This window comes from Lactuca virosa, chromosome 3 (genome assembly GCF_052849685.1).
Source record: "Lactuca virosa cultivar CGN04683 chromosome 3, Lactuca_virosa_CGN04683_v6, whole genome shotgun sequence".
Lineage (NCBI taxonomy): Eukaryota > Viridiplantae > Streptophyta > Magnoliopsida > Asterales > Asteraceae > Lactuca > Lactuca virosa.
The window spans coordinates 66,807,903-66,828,180 of NC_136428.1; the positions used below are offsets into that span (position 1 = coordinate 66,807,903).

The 20,278-nt window shown below is 33.2% G+C and overlaps 4 protein-coding genes across 6 annotated transcripts; 1 reads left to right on the forward strand and 3 right to left on the reverse strand.

Annotated features, from left to right (window-relative positions):
- The first annotated feature begins 1,987 nt into the window (after positions 1-1,987).
- LOC145162374 (pyruvate dehydrogenase E1 component subunit beta-1, mitochondrial-like) lies at positions 1,988-5,006 on the forward strand. Of its 2 annotated transcripts, none has more exons than XM_079081541.1 (14): positions 1,988-2,170; positions 2,384-2,586; positions 2,684-2,758; positions 2,898-2,978; positions 3,059-3,085; positions 3,173-3,235; positions 3,358-3,444; positions 3,528-3,653; positions 3,774-3,907; positions 3,975-4,047; positions 4,125-4,190; positions 4,274-4,437; positions 4,531-4,645; positions 4,784-5,006. In XM_079081541.1, the coding sequence occupies exons 2-14, from the start codon at positions 2,536-2,538 to the stop codon at positions 4,832-4,834; spliced, it is 1,113 nt and encodes a 370-aa protein (XP_078937667.1). In that variant the 5' UTR covers positions 1,988-2,170; positions 2,384-2,535; the 3' UTR covers positions 4,835-5,006. The 2 variants fall into 2 exon arrangements, with proteins under 2 accessions (XP_078937667.1, XP_078937666.1); XM_079081540.1 differs by having other exon boundaries at positions 2,514-2,586.
- Positions 5,007-6,459: 1,453 nt separating this feature from the next.
- On the reverse strand, positions 6,460-8,236 carry LOC145162375 (ubiquitin-conjugating enzyme E2 27-like). Its single transcript, XM_079081542.1, has 5 exons — positions 7,938-8,236; positions 7,249-7,297; positions 7,010-7,169; positions 6,835-6,924; positions 6,460-6,765 (listed from the first exon to the last, which is right to left on the reverse strand). The coding sequence occupies exons 1-5, from the start codon at positions 8,113-8,115 to the stop codon at positions 6,658-6,660; spliced, it is 585 nt and encodes a 194-aa protein (XP_078937668.1). The 5' UTR covers positions 8,116-8,236; the 3' UTR covers positions 6,460-6,657.
- Positions 8,237-10,527: 2,291 nt separating this feature from the next.
- KIS (tubulin folding cofactor A (KIESEL)) lies at positions 10,528-13,026 on the reverse strand. Of its 2 annotated transcripts, none has more exons than XM_079084795.1 (4): positions 12,865-13,026; positions 11,239-11,409; positions 10,979-11,065; positions 10,528-10,824 (listed from the first exon to the last, which is right to left on the reverse strand). In XM_079084795.1, exons 2-4 carry the CDS (start codon positions 11,389-11,391, stop codon positions 10,723-10,725), a joined length of 342 nt encoding a protein of 113 aa, XP_078940921.1. In that variant the 5' UTR covers positions 11,392-11,409; positions 12,865-13,026; the 3' UTR covers positions 10,528-10,722. The 2 variants fall into 2 exon arrangements, with proteins under 2 accessions (XP_078940921.1, XP_078940920.1); XM_079084794.1 differs by having other exon boundaries at positions 11,239-11,412; positions 12,865-13,003.
- A 4,401-nt stretch (positions 13,027-17,427) lies between these two features.
- GILP (GSH-induced LITAF domain protein) lies at positions 17,428-19,253 on the reverse strand. Its single transcript, XM_079084796.1, has 3 exons — positions 18,699-19,253; positions 17,715-17,841; positions 17,428-17,636 (listed from the first exon to the last, which is right to left on the reverse strand). The coding sequence occupies exons 1-3, from the start codon at positions 18,992-18,994 to the stop codon at positions 17,553-17,555; spliced, it is 507 nt and encodes a 168-aa protein (XP_078940922.1). The 5' UTR covers positions 18,995-19,253; the 3' UTR covers positions 17,428-17,552.
- Between the last annotated feature and the right edge of the window lie 1,025 nt (positions 19,254-20,278).

Sequence of the window (20,278 nt, forward strand, 5' to 3'; positions counted from 1 at the left end):
CGGTTGGACCTCCCTTCGGTCGTATCAGCAGCTGACACGAGGCAGACACGCGTCGGTCTCGGACTGGGCCACGCTTCGGACTCGTCATCAGCATCGGACATGGGTCAGCAGGCGAGGCGAGGGTGACGTGGCCGAACACCAGCCATGCGAAATTCCTCGGATTTCGGACTTTTCTTGATTTTTGTGCCCCGTACTTCTAAAATCCATAACTTTCACATACGGGCTTCGTTTTTGACGTTCTTTATATGCACGCGTAGGTAAAATTACGCTCTACAACTTTCGTTTAGACTTTGTCGGCTAATTTTGACTATAATTTTTATATTATTATTTTTAACAGACCGGGACAGGAATTCCGTTAAAAATTCATAACTTCTTCATCCGACGTCCGTTTTCGTCTGTCTTTTTATCGTTGTACTACTATTTACGAGGCCTTCGATTCTCGTTTAGGTTGTGTCGGCTAAAAATCACTCGATCTAAAATTCGAGTTTTTAGCTGTCTACTGCTAAGCTGAAACTTAGAAAAATCATAACTTCCTCATACGAAGTCAGATTTGGGCGTTCTTTTTATACACACTCTCGGTTTAACGAACACTACGACTTTCGTTTAGATCACTAAGGCTAAAAAGTAGTTTATCAAAAACTCATTTTTTACGTCATTCGGCACAGTGTCGGTTTTGTTGCGAAACTTCGACAGGTCATAACTTCTTCGTTATAACTCGGATTTCGGCAATCTTTATATATCCGTAATCCTTGTCACGACCACTACCACTTTCTTAATAAATATCGGCTTTGTCTAATATTTATTTTCGACGCTCATTTTTATTCTTAGTTAATTAAACCCTAATAATTAAACATAAAACACATAATTTTCACATAATAATCACATAATTCCTTTTCATTTCTTCAAAATTAGTTACAAAGGTTAACCTAGACTTTTATGTCAATATTAATGCTTAGCCTAGAAACACGGGCGTTACAACAATGTTGTTCCACGTTCCTGTAATCTTTTTGCAACAAAAATAATTGTTAGGTTTAGAAGTAAGATTGTGCATACTTGTGATGAATTGGTTCCATAGTGAGGAGGTTTCTGTTTTTAATCGTCACAACCATTTTACAATTAGCCCAATGTTTAAGGCTCTAATCGATCCAACTCCAAGTCCATCTTCTTTCTTGGATTTGATGATATTGTCCCATGATATCCAGTGTATTTTACTTTTATCTTCATTTCCGCCCCCATAGGATTTTTCTTCTTATTTTCTCTAATTTCTCAATTACTCATTTTGGTGCAACAAAAAGTGATAAGAAGTAATTCGGGAGATTTTCTAACACTGATTTTATAAGGGCGAGTCGTCCAGCAAATGATAGTGATTTGGCCTTCCATAAGGAAAGCTTGGAGTAAAATTTATCTATAATAGGTTTCCAGTTTTTTATTAAGTTCATATTGGCACCGACAGGAACTCCGAGGTATGTGAATGGGGGTGAACCAGCTTCACATCCAAGTAAATTTGCCCAGCTCAAGACTTCACTATTTTGAACTCCAAGACCATAGACTTTTGATTTATGGAAGTTTACCTTAAGACCCGATGAGATGTGGAAACAATTCAGTATTCTTGCCAAATTTTGAAGATTAGTGTGTGACCATTCACCAACAAACAGGACATCATCGGCATAGAATAAATGAGATAGTGTAGGTCCGTTATCAGGTATTTTAACTCCATTAAAAATGCATTTTTCCACTACCGATTGAAGCACAACATTGAGTCCTTCCATGGCGATTATGAACAGAAAGAAAGAGAGTGGATCTACTTGACGAACTCCTTTTTGAATGTTAAACTCTTTGGTGTGTGTATATATATATTAAGTAAGGTATTTTTTAATAAAATAAATGTAACTTTAAATAGAAAAAATATTTAATAATAGTATTAAACAGTATACATTATACATAAGACAAACGTTCATTGCGATTCCTATGGTTACTTGTACTGAAACGTAACATAAAAAGCCGAACCAAAGGAAAGCCACGCGTCGCAATACTACAAACCCGCAAAATATTGTACAGTATTATTTTCACGAACAGATTCAGGATTCGAACAGACTCATCGTGCTATTGTCTCGTCACCTTTGGTTCGCCATTGATTCACCTTTACAGCCGGTGTATAGGAAAAGGCCAGGTACCTTCTTTTTCGATTTAAGATTTCTTCGCCGAATTTAGCTTAAAGGATGTACTTACGAATATTGCTTCAATTTTCATTGTTCACGGTTTTAATCTGTTCATAATTAGTTTTTGTACTTCACAGTTTGATATCAGTAAACCTGTCTGTCAAACCTATGTGAAATTTTGCAAACCAAATCACGTATGCTTTGATGTCTTGTTGATTCTGTAGTTAACGTCACGAATTCGCGTCTGTGTGTCGTATTATTTCTTCACATCTTTGCGATCGCACAATTTGTTAACAAATTTATTGGCTTCGAGGGATTTCTGGATCTTAAAATTGTGATCGGTTCCTTTTGAAGCTTTTGGCGTTAAAGAGGAAAGATGTTGGGGATTATAAAACAAAAAGTCGGTGCCAGAGGCTTATCGGCTCCGGTAAACAAAACTCCAACTTTCGTTTTATAATACGAAAGTGCTGCGAGTGTTTGATAACATTTCCATAGCTCTGTTAACTTCTTATCCGTACTTTCAGGTATTTGGGGATTACATGCAGAGATTAAGCCCTATCGCATCAGCCATGAGACATTTCTCGTCTGCAACCAAAGATGTAATATGGATTCTTCTGATTTTACATATCAATCATATTGAACCAAAAGGGGATTTAAACACTAGTAGACCTTTTCATAGTGCTGAAATTAGGTTTTAGAGAAACTGGTATATCTAGATTTAACTTCATATTTTTACAGATGACAGTAAGAGATGCTCTGAACTCTGCTCTTGATGAGGAAATGGCTGCTGATTCCAGTGTCTTTATCATGGGTGAAGAGGTAACTAGCTAGTACTGTGTTTATCATTATATATCCAGAGAGTCTTTTGCTATAAGCCTCATCTTGTTTGTGATGTGCAGGTTGGAGAATACCAGGGTGCATACAAGGTTAGAATTTCAAAAGCATTACACTTGATCTATCAAGTTTGTGTGTGTTTTGGTCTCATAATATTGGATTTGTTTATGCTTAGATAGATTACAAAAGGATTGTTACACAAGTATGGGCCTGAGAGAGTTGTTGACACACCTATCACAGAGGTTAATTAATTAGTTCTTCTTCTTCTTCTTCTTTTCATTTTCATCAATCTGTTGTTATCTTCTGTACTTAAAAGTTAAAACAACCTCATGAAACATAGTTTCCCTCCCATGTATATATTCAGGCTGGCTTCACAGGCCTTGCTGTTGGTGCTGCATATCATGGTTTGAAGCCTGTTATAGAGTTCATGACATTCAACTTCTCCATGCAGGTTACAATTTAGATCCCTTATTATATTCTTGTTGTTGAATTCAAAGATGTAATCTGATATATCAATCTTTAAACATTTTGCAGGCAATTGATCATATCATCAACTCTGCAGCAAAGTCAAACTACATGTCTGGTGGTCAAATTAATGTGCCCATTGTTTTTAGAGGCCCAAATGGTGCTGCTGCTGGTGTTGGTGCCCAACATTCTCAAGTAAGATTCTTCTACTTCCTCTCTCTCTCTCTTTTCTGTTGTTTTTTATAAAGCAATTAAGAATTTTATGTTGTTTTAATCACAAGTCACAAGTCACAAGACAATGTAAATTAAATGCAGTGTTATGGTGCATGGTATGGTGCAGTTCCTGGTTTAAAAGTTATTGTACCATACTCCTCTGAAGATGCCCGTGGACTTTTAAAAGCTGCAATTAGAGACCCTGATCCTGTTGTTTTCCTTGAAAACGAAATATTGTGAGTAAAGGGTGTTTTTTTTTTCTTTATATTTTCTAATTATTGACATTTTTGGTATATTCTATAGATATGGTGAGTCCTTCCCAGTTTCTCCTGAAGTCCTTGATCCAAACTTCTGCCTTCCAATAGGAAAAGCCAAGGTGATTGATAGAGATAGTATTTAAATTTCCACCATTCTATTTCATTTCCATTAGTTACCTCTTTTTTTTTTTGATAGATTGAAAGAGAAGGGAAAGATGTTACAATCACAGCTTACTCTAAGATGGTGGGCTTTGCTTTAAAGGTATGCCTCATCTCAATTCGGACACGTGTTATTTCTCTTGAGGGTATTTTAAATTTTTTTTTTTAAAAAACAAATACTATTAGGCTGCTGAAATACTTGAAAAAGATGGAATAAATGCGGAGGTAATAAATCTGAGGTGTATAAGGCCACTTGATAGAGACACAATCAATGATTCAGTCAGGAAAACCAACAGGCTTGTTACTGTTGAGGAAGGGTTTCGTCAACATGGTGTTGGTGCTGAAATATGGTATTACTTAATTAATAAACTAGTTAAAAAAAATGATTATTTATTATTATATAATTGTTTATTTTGTTTGTGTTTGTGTTTGTGTTTGTGTAGTGCAACTGTTGTTGAGGATAGCTTTGTTTATCTTGATGCACCTGTGGAGAGGATTGCTGGGGCTGATGTTCCAACACCTTATGCTGCTAATCTTGAGAGATTGGCTTTTCCTCAGGTCACTTTTTTATTCATTCCTCTCTGTGTGTGTGTGTGTGTGTGTATATATATATATATATACACACACACAAGAGTGATTATGTTGAGAGAGGGAGGAATTAATGATTATGTTGGTTTTAAATGGTTGAATGTGCAGATTGAGGATATTGTTCGTGCAACTAAGAGAGCTTGTTACAGATCTGCTTAATTCAAGATTCACAAGAGTGAATTTGGTTGGTTGCATTAGTTTAGATTTACAAGAGTGAGAGTGAGTTTTGTTACATATCTGCTTAATTGTTACAGAGCTTGTTATGATACATGAATACACGATTATATCCAGATTTTGATCAAAATAAAGTCAAATTCCATGTTTTCTACAAGTTAATCTATTTCTAGATGAGAATTTGTATAGAATTTAAGTCCATTTTTTTTTAACAATAAGAGGCAAACAACTATGTTTCATAAACGTTGGACACTTGGACTCAATAATACAATTTACGAGCAAGATTCCTAAACGGGGGTTTGCTCTTTTTTAAAATGCTAAGATTAATAATATTATGTTATAACCCGTGTATTACACTGTTAACAAATTAAAATAATGTAAATAGCAAGGTTGTAGAAATCGCTCGACGTAGGCTAATCGGTGGACTGGGGTCAAGGATTAATCGGTTAGGCGGGGATTAATCGGGGACCAGTAATTATAAAAAAAAATTAATAAATATAACATTAATCATAAAAATATAAGTAAATAAGAACAATTCAAATACATACTACAAAGATGAAATTTCAAGCCCAAGTCTATAATCACATAAAAACCCAAGTATGGACTTTATATCTGTTATTACAACAAGCTTACAAGCGAATTGTTATTTTTAAACATAAATACATTATGCAAAGGAGGCTATACCAAAATGCTTGAATTACAAAAATTTGAGTCATTACCATGAAGGGTGTTTTACACCCCGTATAACCAAATAATGAAAATACCATTGATCTTATTCCAAACAACCAAAACAAATATGATAACAGAAAATTAAAACTACAAGCGTCTAGGCGCTGATTAATCGTCGGCGGTTGGAGGCCGCCAAGCGTCTAGGCGCCGATTAATCGGCCGCCTAGATCGATTTTTGCAACCATGGTAAATAGTAAAAAAGCATAGTTGTCTGAGAGTAGTACTTTTTGCATCCATGATTATTACACTTTAATTTTTGTTTAAATGAGACAAATTGAAAGTACACTGAAAGAATAAACGTAACTATTGTACTTTGAAAGTTGATTGGTATAATCTCGGACGAATTTTGTTTATTTTACAAACAAACAACCATACAAATTCACATACACTAAGATACCTTTTGGTTTGTAAAAAAAGAGAAATTGTGGCTTACAAAACTACATTGAAAGATTAAAAGTAAAAGCAACCATTCATAAAAAATAGTAAAAGCAACCATGATACATATAGAATTATAGCTCACGTAATAACCATTTTTAAATTACAAAAAATATATTGTTTTCTATTTTCTTTGATAATGCGTCTAATAATACCAACGTCGTTGTAAAATTAAAAACACAACTTTAAACCAATGCATTTCTTCGTACATGGTGTATTGCGCGCATTATAAATTTGGTCGTGCAGGTCAAGATTCAATTTATTGAATCTACAAAAACAAAGTTTTGAAGTATGTTAAAATCGATTTTTTATTACAAAGTTAGGTATAATAGCTATATAAAGTTTTGGAGGGATAGGGGCATTATCTAGTGGCGTCAATACTAAGAATACAAATAGATTTTATAATCCTTTACAAAATAAAGGTAGTAAACCAGCACACATGTCACTTGATAGAATTCAACTCTTTTTTGTGATATATGTAGTAGAGGCAAAGTTTAAGGGTCAATATATGTATCATGTATGTATAGAGCAACATTTCCAATTACTGAAAATGATTAAACCAGTTTCAATTCATCCATCCCCAACTATACAAAGAAAGAAGAGCTTATCTGGTTTAACAGGTAGTTAGCAAGTAGATGGTTCTTCTATTTTGGAGCCAGCCTTTCTAGTGCCATGTCTTCATCACCACCTACAGCTTGCAATGTTGTCTTTACTAAAGCTTCTGGGAACCCCATTTCAACAAGCTTCTGAACCTGCATCCAACAGCTTTTCTGATGAATACTATTTCATTTCTCAAAATATATTTGAACATACAAGCATACCTTCTCATTGAAACCAGCAGATGAACCCTTGGCAAACTCCTCAGTCCAACGCTTAGCTGTAGCAACAAATGTAGCATGATCATTGAGAGCCTGCATTTGAAGAAAGTTAAACAACATGTATGATGAAAAATTGAAATTTTGAAAAGGAAAAGGAAAAAGAGGAATGAGTAGAAACCTGTTGAGCAACAACAGCATCTTGGGGATCATTGGGTTCTGGGACTGATAACAGAGCTTGTAAGGAAAGCAGAGCAGTTTTGAGGTTTAGAGCTGGACTCCAGTTGTTCTGTAGGATATCAAGACAGATAGCTCCTGTTTGGCTACTGATATTTGGATGCCTAGGAATTAAAAATGGTTTACATCTTTAGAATGTATGTTAACTTGTGGGTAATGGTTAATAAGTTTTATTGTTCTTACCAAACTTTAGTAGTAAACTTCATTACAGGAGGTGCAAAGGGATAGCCATCTGCAAAATATCAAGGAAAATGAAAGCATTGTTTACAGTTAGTGAACATTTATGAGAACTGTAGAAAAGCAAGTATTATGATTAAATAACTTGAAGATCACTATCAATGAAACTGTAAGAAAATCACACAAAGTTAATCTAATCACTGATGTGACAGTAATGAATAATTACACGTTAATCAAATCTAGAAACACACAATGTAAGATGTGGTTGGGGTTAGGGTTAGGGTTAGATCTATCGTAAGAAGTTATAGAAACGATTAGCTTCACACGACGGAACCTTCAAATCTTAAAACATACAACAGAGCAATTCAACTGTAATCAGTATCGGATGAAGTTATGATCACAATTAATGAGACTGTATCAACAAGTCACCATATAAGTTTATCAAGTCCTAAAGAACAATAACGGTTCTATCCACTACAAAATCCAGGCGTTCAATCAAGCTTCAATAGGTCGGTTGTTTTATAGATCAAGTTTGATCGACAGATTTCTGCACTTGCAGTGAATAAAATCAAACACGAAATTAACACAGAATCGCAATTACGCGCGCACACACACACACACTTATCGACAAATAAGCAATAATCTAGGTAAAATTACAAAAATATGTAGAGATAGAGATAGAAAGAGGGACGGACCGGGCAAAGTAATGTTGACATGGAACATTCCTCCCTCGTAAGGGGAGGAGACAGGGCCGGGGATGATTGCGGTGAGGTGGCGAATGTTCTTCTCGTCCGGCAGCAAACTCATGCCTACGATGCTTTGATCTTTTCTCAAATTCATCACTTCTCTGAAAACCCTAGAGGCATCACTCATTTTCTCACAGAAGATTGTAGAACAGATGAAACCGAAGAATTTTCTCGATGTGGCTGCAGTGGTGGGGGTTTGCGAGTGTGAAGAACCTTTAATGCTTTGTTGCGGATTTTGGAGAAAAAGAAAGAACAAGAAAGTTGTTATTTCAAACGGTTTTTAGGTTTTTCTTGCATATAAATTAGGAGGGAAAAATAATTTTAGAATTTTAGAATTATTATATTTTGCTTTTACCTAATAATTTAATTTAAAAGAAAAACTATAGGTAACAAATTGTTTTAAAGTCAAATGATACAAATCCATTGCCATGCCATGGAATAACTTTGGAAGAAGTTTTTTTCTTTTGAACGGTTTATACGTATCCACTAATGACTAATCTAATCTACTTTTAAATCTATATTTTTCAACACAACCATGATTGATTTTAAAGACCATGTTAAAAAGATAAAAATGGGCCTTAAATATAATTTGTTTTATACAAACAAAATTCATTAACACTACAACAAGATTAGACATCTAGTAGACCGAGGTTAATTATATTAGTATGTATAATTTATAATAGAAAAACTCATTTACAAATAATCAAAGAATATAATTAGCAATGAAATAGTGACACAAGCCAACTAACGGATTAGCGTAGATTGTTGACGAAAATTTCCTAATATGTAAAAACGTTTCGCCCCCCTTGATGACACAAACCTACACCTCACACCTTCTCAGGGCCGACCCTACTCTTCTAGATGACTTGGATTTTTTTCATAAATTCCCATATAATGTTGTTATTAAATTTTCACCAAATATTTTTATTAAAACACTCCTGTAAAATTTAACTTTTCATCTTGTGGAAGAAAACCCAATAAAACTTAAAAATTCTTCTTGTTATATAACTTTTTATTTTATTGAATGCAAGCTCACAAAGGAAGTTAGGATTGAAGGTCAATTAAATTTATATTATAAATACAATGTGTTGGAAAAAAGCATCGTAAAAGAAATCCAAGTAAATTTATATTTTAAGAATAGTTTGTTAAGGAAAAAAAGCATACACAAAAGCAGCGCCATTGACCATTTGTTTTGGAAAAATAAAACACACAAAAAGGTCCAAGATGGGAATCAACGTCCTTATACCAACTGAACTAGATGCATTTTGTATATAATTTTCAATATGTTATTAATAAAAATATAAAATAAGAAAATACAGCTAAAACTCAGGCCTTATGCGGTCGCACACTTTAAACTCCCTTAGGGTCAGCCCTGTTCATCCATAACAGGACGTAAACCCTGAACCTTGAACCTTTAGCTGAGAGACACTCATTCATCAATCCGTCGACTCCTTATACCGCTACGCCAAATGCATTTTGGTCAAAATGTATGTTTATAGAATCAAGAACCAAATAAAGAGAAATGTAATTTCATGTGTAAAGTCATTATCAACGTATTGTTAATTTCTTGGTTTCACAGTTACTTGTCCTTAGGCATTATATAAGTTATTTTCCCCAGCTTTCAACTTTCAACTGTGTATATCATCACCTTTGACAACTGATAAAAAGTTTAATTATTATAAATATTAGTGCAATCAACTTATTTATGTAGCGAATGGGGCTAGCCTGGTTGGTATAGGGTAATACCTCTTGGAGCAGAAGTTTCAGGTTCGAACATGGGTAAGAAGATTCTAAGGAGTTTACTAACATACTAACCAACTAATCTGTCGTCCAAATAAAAACTTATGCATGTGCTTCATAGAGAGAGAATCTGATTTTTAAAAGAAATCAAAAGTGCATTTTTAACTTTTGGTTCAGGTTCGGGTTCGGTTTTTTTGGTAATATAGCAATCCCGATAGTACCGATTCTAGCATTAGGTATAAATTGAAAATCTGGTGTCTGACAATATACATGTACACAGTTCAGGTTTGGTCTGGTTCCGGTTCTATTTACGTGCTTTCTCATCAACCAATGTGTCTCTCCCCCTAATCAATGAATTTACTTCCAAGTCATAAACTTTAAAGTTTAAACAATGGTAAATCATATGGATTGTCCTTATGAGTCAAACCAAAGGCTCCCCATGTAGAGTAAATTACAGAGAACTAGTAATATTTTAAGTGTGGCAAGTTCAGAATCCTGGACTTTCTTCATAGAATTCCGCATCTCAACCGCTAGACCTTCATCATTAGGGCCAAGTTATAAACTTTATGCAACACTAATGAAAGTGTTTGATGCCCAAGCACAATGTGAGGCCAAAACTTAATAACCCAAGTGAAATGTTAACATAATAATGAAGACATTGTGGTACGATGATCAAGATATGAAATGATAAATATATTATTTTGATGTGAATAACATGCAAGACCTTTTCTGGTGAGACATAATAGCATATGAGAGAGACAAATACACAAATTAATAACTAAGTAAATTACAAAGAACAAAACTAATAACACATTAACACATACCATTATCAAAACGGTAAATATGATATCTAACACATACCACAAGAACCAGATTTTTAATGAAAAACTTATTTAAAATACGATAAAAATAAGTCTTAATATGCCAACCTTAAATATGACAAATTCTCGACACCAAAAGCATAAAAGACACTCAATTATATTGAGCCAACATACTAAGATTCTGTTGTTTGGAATAACTTCTCAATATCAGCAACTGTGCTTTCAGCTTCAACAACTTCAGGTCCTTCCTTTTGCTTCAACTCCTCCAACTCAGCCTGAAACCAGAAAATAAGTTGAACATGGGTAAGTTAAATGCAAGTAATAGCAATACACTTTCATTAAATTTTATTATAGGATGCTGTAAAACACAAATATATTGAAAGTACATAGCTATTTCTTGCATTTAATCGAAAAAGAAAAAAAAAATACCAATATTGCTTTTAAGTCGGCTAGTGAGGACTCCAGGCGTTTGCGACAATCAGGAATCATCATCCTTGATTCACCAAGCACATTTTCCTGTTTTAATAAATCAAAAGGGAAAAATTCTTTGATCAATGAATAAATCTCATTTTTTTTCACAGCTCTTTATGTATTCATCTTTCTTGCAATCTCACTAAATGAAGAAACATTAACAAGAAAAACTAGCAAGAAATGAATAGTGTATTTGTGTTACTGTAAAGACAGTTTACCTGTTGTTTAAGATCATAAGGGTCAGCACCCTTCTCCTTCATGCTAGCTGTCTTGGCTGCCTCCCTCTCAACCTCTTTCTCATAAGAGTGTAGCTCCTTCACAATGCGTTTGCATGCTGCTGTCTTGATTTTCAGATTTCTAATAGTTGCCATATTTCCTTAGAGTAATGGCTGCTGCATATCCAAGATATTTGTAGATAAAAAAAAAAAACACTTCACTTTACACTTTACAGTTTACAACAATATATTACTTCCATATAAAAAGTAGTCTGCTTCAAATTTTGGAAATTTAAGCCTATTTGCAGATTAAAAGTTGACATATACGTTTCGAATCATTTTGTTGTGTAGCTTTCTTAGTGTAGCACACTCAAATCCGCCATTTTTTCACAGGATGTACTCTTATATAGAACAATTTTCCTCAATTTTGAAGTAAGAAAAGGTAATTGTAACAATTCATCCAACATTTTTACTGATTATCAACTATTAGGGGTTGTTTGATTATGCCTCGGCTATCCTAAATGACGAAAATGACTATTTTACTCTTCTGTTTTTGTGCTAGATAGAATTTATCTTTTTGATAGAAATATAACATCATTATATACAATGAATGGAGAAATTGTAAAGAATTTATCTTTTTGATAGAATTTATCTTTCAGAAATTGTAAAGAAGAAGTATTTACAAATATACAGGTACTTTATTAACAATGAATGGAGAAAAATACTATACCATCAGTAATGTATCGTTGTCCTAATTAATATTATTAATGCAAATGGCATTTTGTCAAACAGATGACGTGCAGGAATGTAAATAGATAAATGCTACTATTATCAATAAGCCATTTTATTTGATGCCAAGAGAATTAACACCATGTCTTGTAAAATGCCACCCTATTAAAGAAAGGGATAACTTTTATCATATGAAGCACATTTGAAACTGAATACCAAACCATATACATATGCAAATAATGCAATAATCCGTACTCATGATTAGAGAGGATATGGTATTGTATTATAAAATTCGAGCAGGCACAAGATGGATTAAACAAATAAAAAACAACACCAAGAAGCAATCAGTTAAGAGGCAATAACTTTTAACTATGCAATTCAATTACGAGCACAAACGAAGAACAAGACAGAATTTAGAAGGAAGCAATGGTGAGGCCAGAAGAAGCCGCTGGCGGAGGAGTGGCAGAGGAAGGCGATGGAGAGGCAGGAAGAAGGCGGAGACGGCGCTGGGCGGAGGTGGGAGGAGCCGGCGCCTGGAAGAGTTGACGAGGTGAGAGGAGTGTCTAGGGCAAGTAGCAGTTGGATGTTGGAGCAACCAGACCTCCACCAGACGTGAAGGTGTGGATCATAACGTATGAAACTACAAATTACTATTAAAACCTAGCAATCGTTGGAAACTCAATAGCCCTTCATTTGACAATGAATTAACAAATATGACGACTGGATCAAGGAGAAGAGTAAGATGTAAAGAAGTGTACTACAAAACTTCAGTACTACATTAGGAGATCACGAGATCAACGTACTACATATGAGAAAACCTAATTTTGACAAATACGCAGCATACTCATTCAAATTTTCTGATAACTGTGAAACAGATCAACAAGGTTGGAGAACATGTACCTGTAATGGTGAATCGGGCGATGATCTGCAAATAGCAGGTGGTTGATCGTTGCCCTCACTCTATCCCCTGGCAATCTTCACTCTTCAGACTGAGTTCATTTGTTTTACTAGAGATGATTCAGTCACTCACTTGGGCTGGACTCCAAGCAAGCATCTGGGTCCTTGGTGCCCTAAACTCCTAAAGCCACTTTCAAATTAAATACTATATGTATTTTTAAATCTTTTTAGAAAACTGAAATTCCTTTATAAATGTTGGTCCAATACGAATTGCAAAACTTCATTTAGCAATTTTTATTCATGTTTTTTTATATAAAAAATAGCTATTGATTTATAAAAAATAGTTTAAATTTAATCAAATGGTTTTTTGTATGTTATAGACTTAACTAGTCACAAATCAAACATCAGAATTATAATAAAATAACTCATGTGAATCGGTACAAATCTTTTGTTTGTTGCTTCAGTTTCTTTATTTCCTGCTTTCTAAGGTTGACAATTTTGGTCGTTGATTCGTGTTTATTAACAACAGCGATATCAATAATAGTTAAAAACTAAAAGTAAAAAAAAAAAAACATCCGCATAACTATAACTATTTATTTAATTCACATAAGGCTAGAGGGTGTCGCGGCCTGGGACAGCGGTTTGTGCCACCTGGACCGCACACACCGCCCCAGACTGCGGTCTTGTGCGGTTTTGGCCGCACTGCGGCTGTAGAGTATCGTGACTTGTGATTGGTTGGTTTAATATTTGACCGTTGAATGCTTTTGCGCTTTTTTTTTTGCCTTTCTTTCCTATATATACATATACACTTCATTTGTTTTTAACCATAATACAACCTCTTCTCTCTCAATCTTTTTTAAAAAAAAATCACCAATCTCTGTCAAAAATGACATCTTCTGAAGAATTTCCGACTATTTTTTATGCCGCTATTGCGTGTACTCAAATGGCGGAACAAACATACGATGCTTTATGCAATAACGCAGCTGCAAGTTCTCAACGGAGAACACGAAGATATATTTATAGAAATCGTGAAGAAGCCAACCAACGTTTGGTGCAAGACTATTTTCAAGAGAATGCAACTTATCAAGGGTATTATTTTCGTAGGCGCTTCAGAATGTTCAAAGGTTTATACGAATGTATAGTTGAAGATGTAACGAGGGAGTGCAGTTTTTTTCAACAACGCTACGATGCTAGAGGTGCACCCGGTTTCACTCCCTTACAAAAATGCACGGCCGCACTTTGTCAGTTAGCATATGGCATTCCGCCTGATGCGTTAGACGAAAGTTTTAGGATGTCTGCTAGGATCGCACGAGACAGTCTCCATTTTTTCTGCCAAACTGTAATTCGGTTTTATGGTCCAAAATATTTACGTAAGCCTACATGTAATGACATCTTGCAATTGCAAGCTCATCATGCTAGTGTGCATGGGTTTCCTGGAATGATAGGAAGCTTAGATTGTCTCCATTGGGCATGGGAAAATTGCCCTACGTCATATCATGGGCAATTTACCCGAGGTGATCATGGTCACCCAATGGTCATACTTGAAGCAGTTGCATCACAAGATCTGTGGATTTGGCATGCTTTTTTTGGTTCTCCTGGTTCGATTAACGATATCAACGTTCTTAATCGTTCACCTATATTTAACAACATATACGATGGATCTGCACCAGATTCTTCTTTTGAAGTGCGTGGAACACCATATAAGTATGGTTATTATCTGGTCGATGGAATCTATCATGAATATGTTGTTTTTGTTAAATCGTTTACGTGTCCACATGGTTCTAGACGAAAAAAATTCAAGAGAGCTCAAGAAAGAGCTAGGAAGGATGTTGAGCGTGCTTTTGGAGCTCTGAAGAAACGGTGGTTCATATTGAAAAAACCAGCAGTTCATTTAGGCGAGGAAAAACTTCAAGAAATCATGTATACATGTCTCATATTGCATAACATAATTATTGAAGACGAAGGAAGAGTGATATGTGCGTTTGACGAGAAAGAAACCATACCAGAGACACAACCAATAGAAATTGGTGGCGAAGAGTATATGAACAGGAGAGCAGAGATACGTTGCATTGAAACATTTCACAATCTTCGCAATGACGTGGTGGAACACATTTATGGGGTTCAAAACATTAACCTTAATTTGGATCCACCGGATGACTCCGAAGACGAGTTCTCGGATAACGACTTTATGTAGTTTGCTTTAGTTATTTTATTTGTGTTTTTAAAATTTTTAGGATTATTTTAATGTCATGTGTGTGGTTTTCTTTTTTTTTTTTTTTTTTTTGTAATGCGATGTAATGTTTTTTGAATTTTTAATGTAATGTTTTTTTTAATTTTCAAGTAATGAAAAATTATGTTTTTTTTATTAAAAAAGAAGTTTTAATTAAAATAGCTAAAAAAACAAAATAATAATAATAATAACTTTTTTAATAAAAAAAAACATAATTTTTCATTACTTGAAAATTAAAAAAAACATTACATTAAAAATTCAAAAAACATTACATCGCATTACACAAAAAAAGAAAGAAAGAAAAACACACACATGACATTAAAATAATCCTAAAAACTTAAAAGACGTGGGGCTTATGTGGCGGGGGAGGGAGTGCGGTTTCGGTGGCACCACTCCCTCCAGCCTAAGCAAACAAAAAAAAAATACAAATGCATGGTCAATATCAGCTACCAGTTCAACCGGTACTTGTCATATAAATGGAAACTAAAGTTGAAAACTTCTAATAGAAAAAGGAAAGATGCAAACTAAAAAATAAAACTTTTAATTGTAAAAGGATATTAGAAAAAATAGAATAAATATTTTAGATAATTAATTGATCTAAAACAATACTAAATCATTAGTATATATATATATATATATATATATATATATATATATATATATATATATATATATATATATTAAAACCAAAATTAATTACAATTAGCATTTTCTTTTATATCATGTTTTCAGTTCCTTTATATTGATCGTTTTTTGTCATTGTTTTTAGTCATATTTATTGATCGCTGTTACAAATTAGTAATTATTGATTTTTTTTTAAATTTATTTGTTACATAATTTTTTTAAGCATTTAGTTGATAATCAATTTCAAATTAAAAAGTCGCATTTTTCAGTTAAAGAAATAGAAATGGAGAAATCAATACAAATGCAAGTACTAATAACACCAACTTCGTTCAATCTTTGCATGATCCACCTTCACAAGGTTTACCCATATCACATTTTTTATGTTACGTATACTTGAAACTAGGCGAATGTCAGCGCGTTGCGCAGTGGGATAATTATGTAGTTTAATATGATTATATATGGTTTAATATATTGTGAATAAGTCATACATAAAACTTGTATGCGATTAAATAGCATGTATATTTTTTGATTTACAGATTTTTTATCATAATAAATAATGAAAATCTTTTACTATTAGTTTAAAATTTTAAATGTAATTTTTATGTACACATTAGTATCTAATGTAATTAATTGATAATTGATTAGATATGAATTCTCATTTGTGGTCGTCTATTTATGTTGAACCTCATAAAAATACATATTTAACGACTTTTGTTAGTTTTACTATTGAATAGAAAATGGTGCCGTATTTTAAGTAAATATAAAAAATCTCATTCTCAATCTTTTTTAAGATAGTGACATATTTTAAGTTAATATAAAAAATCATTTTCTAGAACTAATGAAAAAGAAAAAACGGAGCCAAAATTTTTAACTATAATAAAGTTGATTCCAATTACCAAGTGCTCAATCGAACATAATATCATTCAATAAACATCATAAGATATTACGTTATATTCAAATTACGGACATTATTTTTGTAAGAGTCATTCAAAATATATGAGACTATAGTGCCTAATACAACAATGTAATAACCAAATGACCCTAACATATTTTAAATGAAATATAATTATAATATATTATCTATGCAACTAAATTTCTGCACAACATGTGGGATTCGTCTACTATATGGTATTTTTCTAATATATTATATTATAGTATAAACATTATATTTGGAAAACCACTTTGAGTTATATTGTAGTTTATAACATTAAATTTGTGATGGGCTGTATTTGACACACATTTGTGTATTTATATCTATATTATATATTTAAACAAATCTTATATAAACATCCAACCTAAATATTCATCTTCAAGTTTTCTTTTTTCGCCACGTAAACAAACTTTTGTTATAAAGCCAAAATGGAATAAAAGACACACTTAATTGTATGATCATGATATATTGTATTTTGATTGGGGCTTGTACAAAACATGCATGAGCATATATTATTAATTTATCTCTTGTTTTGGGTAATTCGAATAAGATAGCTTCAAATCCAACGTATCAAACGGATTACCCATTTACTAAAGTCTAAAACCCAAAAACTCAAACATGTTCTAATACCATACAAATGCATGAGGTTTTAGCAAATTATTATCTGATATGAATTACCATTGATTATGTGTGATTAATTATTAAGAAGGTGAAAAGGTTTGGGGGTTTCAAATGCATGAGGTTTTAGCAAATTATTGTGGGGGGTTTCAAATGCATGACATTCAAAGGAAAATGCAAGCTTTATAAGTATGTAAGATTCACTCGGACTTTTATACAGAAAAAAAAACATTCAACATAAAAGAATGCAAAGACATGACAAGATTGTAAGCTTATAATAGTTCATGATTATGCAGGCAACGCAAAACTTGGTTGATACCAACTTGGAGGATCCATCACCAAACATGCATCATTCTTCTCAAAATCAGCAAGCTACATCAAAAACATTGATTATATTATGTTTTATAAATTTAAAAAAAAAATGAATGATTGAGCAAAAGGATTGTATACCTTCTCATTGCAATGAGGGCAATAATGATACTTGTGCCAAAGGCAATCCATTGATGGACAAAGAAAGCATACTCCAAGCATGAATGGTGTCACACAACCAACAAAAGCAGCCAGACTTATCTTTGATCTATAAAACATTATTACAGAAAACATTACAACTGACTAATCAGGATAAAACTATACACAACACAATTTATAACATCAGGTTCACATTTTTAATCCACAAGAAAAACGAACATCAAATAAAGCAAATGGAATCTATATATAAGCTGCACAGTATATGGTATTTTCATGCTAGAATGTATATTTATATGGATCTAAATCTATATATGTACATCCATGTGGCAATATATTTATGTTGCAATGTATATGTATATGGCATATGTGAATTTATGTTGCAATGTATATTATGACTATATGTTGGAATCTATATGTAGGAGCCATTTCTCTAAGAAAATGACAAACTCGAATTTCCTATAGCCCAACAGCTTTTAATTCAATACATACGTGCAACAGCCTTTCATTAACATGATTAGTCACATTAACTAGTAACCCCACTGTTGATGGTAGGTATTTTAGAAGTTTTAATGTTTTATCACTTAACATACTGATTTTCCTCAAGTGTTACATATACATATTTGATTTTTCTAGTTATCAATCAGAGATTTACAGAGTCAAATAGCTTCCTCAACGGAGAAAAGTTGGTTCCATTACCAAAATTAAACAGGAACCTTCAGTGAGTGATTGATGAAGGCATAAGATCTCGTTCACAAGCAAAACAACATAAAAATCTCAAGTCCTCCACATGAATCATGAAACTCAGACCATTCTGTATAACAGAAAATCGAATTACAATACAGATTCATCTTATCTAAGGACCAACAATTGAGGGACAGATCAATTTTTACGTTTGTTCTCTATTTAGTGATTGCATCTTGTAAAGCCCTGAAACGCCCTAAAAGGGTAAGGAATCGATATGAATACCTGACGCTGGTGAGACCGGAGCTGCCACAGAAGGCGCAGTTAATGGGAGCGGGAGTGTCTCTATAAATCGTCTGCTGAAGAGGCACACCTTTGGGATCACCGACGACGGCGTTGGGAGGGATCTGGCCGGATTGATATTGATTATTTCCGACATAGTATTGCTGTTGTGGAGGAGGTTGGTAATTGGGGTTATTTCCGACATAGTATTGCTGTTGTGGAGGAGCGTAAACAGGAGGATGTTGGTAATTGGAATTGTAGGGGATCCCCATCACCGGTTCTTCTTTCTTGTTCTCCATCTTTGACGACACCGATGGATCAATTACTCCGATCAATTTGTAAAAGACGCGTTATGGGGAGTGGTGGCTTACCCAAATCAAATAGACTTTCTACAACGGAATCGTACGCAAATATGAATTATATAGAGGAGATGTAAGCTGCGAAGATGGGCGTGGATGACGGTTTATACAAGTCTTATGTTTGTGTTCACTTCATTTTCCAGGGCTCTTCCAGAGCATCTAATTTTACTGGACATTTTTGCGTCCATCATATCTTTGTATTTAGGTTGTTATGATTTATTATGTCTTAATAGTTGTCTTTATTTATCGAAAAAATATATCGCCAAATGTTATTTCGAATTTAAAAAAAGAAAATTCAGTAATCTAACCATTTAATGTGTATTGGAAGAAACCAATTGTTTTTAGAAAAATGACAACTTTGTGAAAAAAAACTTTTTTTTACGGCATTCCAGATTCCGAACTAAAATTCGAATTTCGGAAGAAAAAAGAAAAAAAAACTTCAGAATTTCAAGAAACAAGTCCGAATTCCAAAGAACAATTTCAGAGTTTCAAAAAAAAAATTGTTTTCTACTTAAACTTAATAAAAAGGTAAACAAACATAATAATGTGAATTACATACGATATTAGTACATAAAATTAGACATTTTATTGAAAAACATTCGTAAATGTATCATTCAGAATCCCAAAAAAAATGAATCTTTGAAAATTATAAAAAAAAAAAAATTCGGAATATGAAAAGTACTCCGGAATGAGAGCATTCCAAACAGCGTGGTTATTTTTCAAAAACTAAAAAAAAATGGTTATTTTCTTTGAAGACCTTATTCATTAAAATATAAAATTGTTAGATCAGTTAATTTCCTTTAAAAAAATATTTTATAAAAAAGTTGATAGAATATGTGGCTTCACCTCTAACCCAGAGAATAAAAGGGAACTGATCAAAAAATTAAAAACCTGCATATGGGCAAAACTGTCATTTTGAATTGATATATAGAAAAGTAGTCCGCAAGACTCTTGAACGGGTGTTAAAGGAGGAAATTTTTCATATGTTCTAGAAATTAATTGAACAATAAGTAATTATTGTTGTATATATATATATATATATATATATATATATATATATATATATATATTCATATTTTTTTATCACTTATATTCAAATTCAAATGCTAAAATGTGTATTTTTAGTTTGTGACAACTTGTTTTATATTGATTAAAAAATAAAATAATCTAAGTATGAGAGTTTGTCATAATATGAGAAACCGTGTATGGAAAATCAACACGTGT

What these genes read in the sequence shown, in the direction of transcription:
- LOC145162374 (XM_079081541.1), top strand. Translation starts at nt 2,536, where the DNA reads ATGTTGGGGATTATAAAACAAAAAGTCGGTGCCAGAGGCTTATCGGCT. An exon ending in CATTCAACTTCTCCATGCAG is followed by an intron (nt 3,445 to 3,527) that starts GTTACAATTTAG and finishes AACATTTTGCAG; the next exon opens with GCAATTGATCATATCATCAA. An exon ending in TTCCTTGAAAACGAAATATT is followed by an intron (nt 3,908 to 3,974) that starts GTGAGTAAAGGG and finishes TATATTCTATAG; the next exon opens with ATATGGTGAGTCCTTCCCAG.
- LOC145162375 (XM_079081542.1), bottom strand. Translation starts at nt 8,115, where the DNA reads ATGAGTGATGCCTCTAGGGTTTTCAGAGAAGTGATGAATTTGAGAAAA. An exon ending in AAGTTTACTACTAAAGTTTG is followed by an intron (nt 7,170 to 7,248) that starts GTAAGAACAATA and finishes TTTAATTCCTAG; the next exon opens with GCATCCAAATATCAGTAGCC. An exon ending in CTGCTGGTTTCAATGAGAAG is followed by an intron (nt 6,766 to 6,834) that starts GTATGCTTGTAT and finishes TGTTGGATGCAG; the next exon opens with GTTCAGAAGCTTGTTGAAAT.
- KIS (XM_079084795.1), bottom strand. Translation starts at nt 11,391, where the DNA reads ATGGCAACTATTAGAAATCTGAAAATCAAGACAGCAGCATGCAAACGC. An exon ending in CTTATGATCTTAAACAACAG is followed by an intron (nt 11,066 to 11,238) that starts GTAAACTGTCTT and finishes TTATTAAAACAG; the next exon opens with GAAAATGTGCTTGGTGAATC. An exon ending in CCGACTTAAAAGCAATATTG is followed by an intron (nt 10,825 to 10,978) that starts GTATTTTTTTTT and finishes TTCTGGTTTCAG; the next exon opens with GCTGAGTTGGAGGAGTTGAA.
- GILP (XM_079084796.1), bottom strand. Translation starts at nt 18,994, where the DNA reads ATGGAGAACAAGAAAGAAGAACCGGTGATGGGGATCCCCTACAATTCC. An exon ending in TCCGGTCTCACCAGCGTCAG is followed by an intron (nt 17,842 to 18,698) that starts GTATTCATATCG and finishes AATGTTTTATAG; the next exon opens with ATCAAAGATAAGTCTGGCTG. An exon ending in GCCCTCATTGCAATGAGAAG is followed by an intron (nt 17,637 to 17,714) that starts GTATACAATCCT and finishes TTTTTGATGTAG; the next exon opens with CTTGCTGATTTTGAGAAGAA.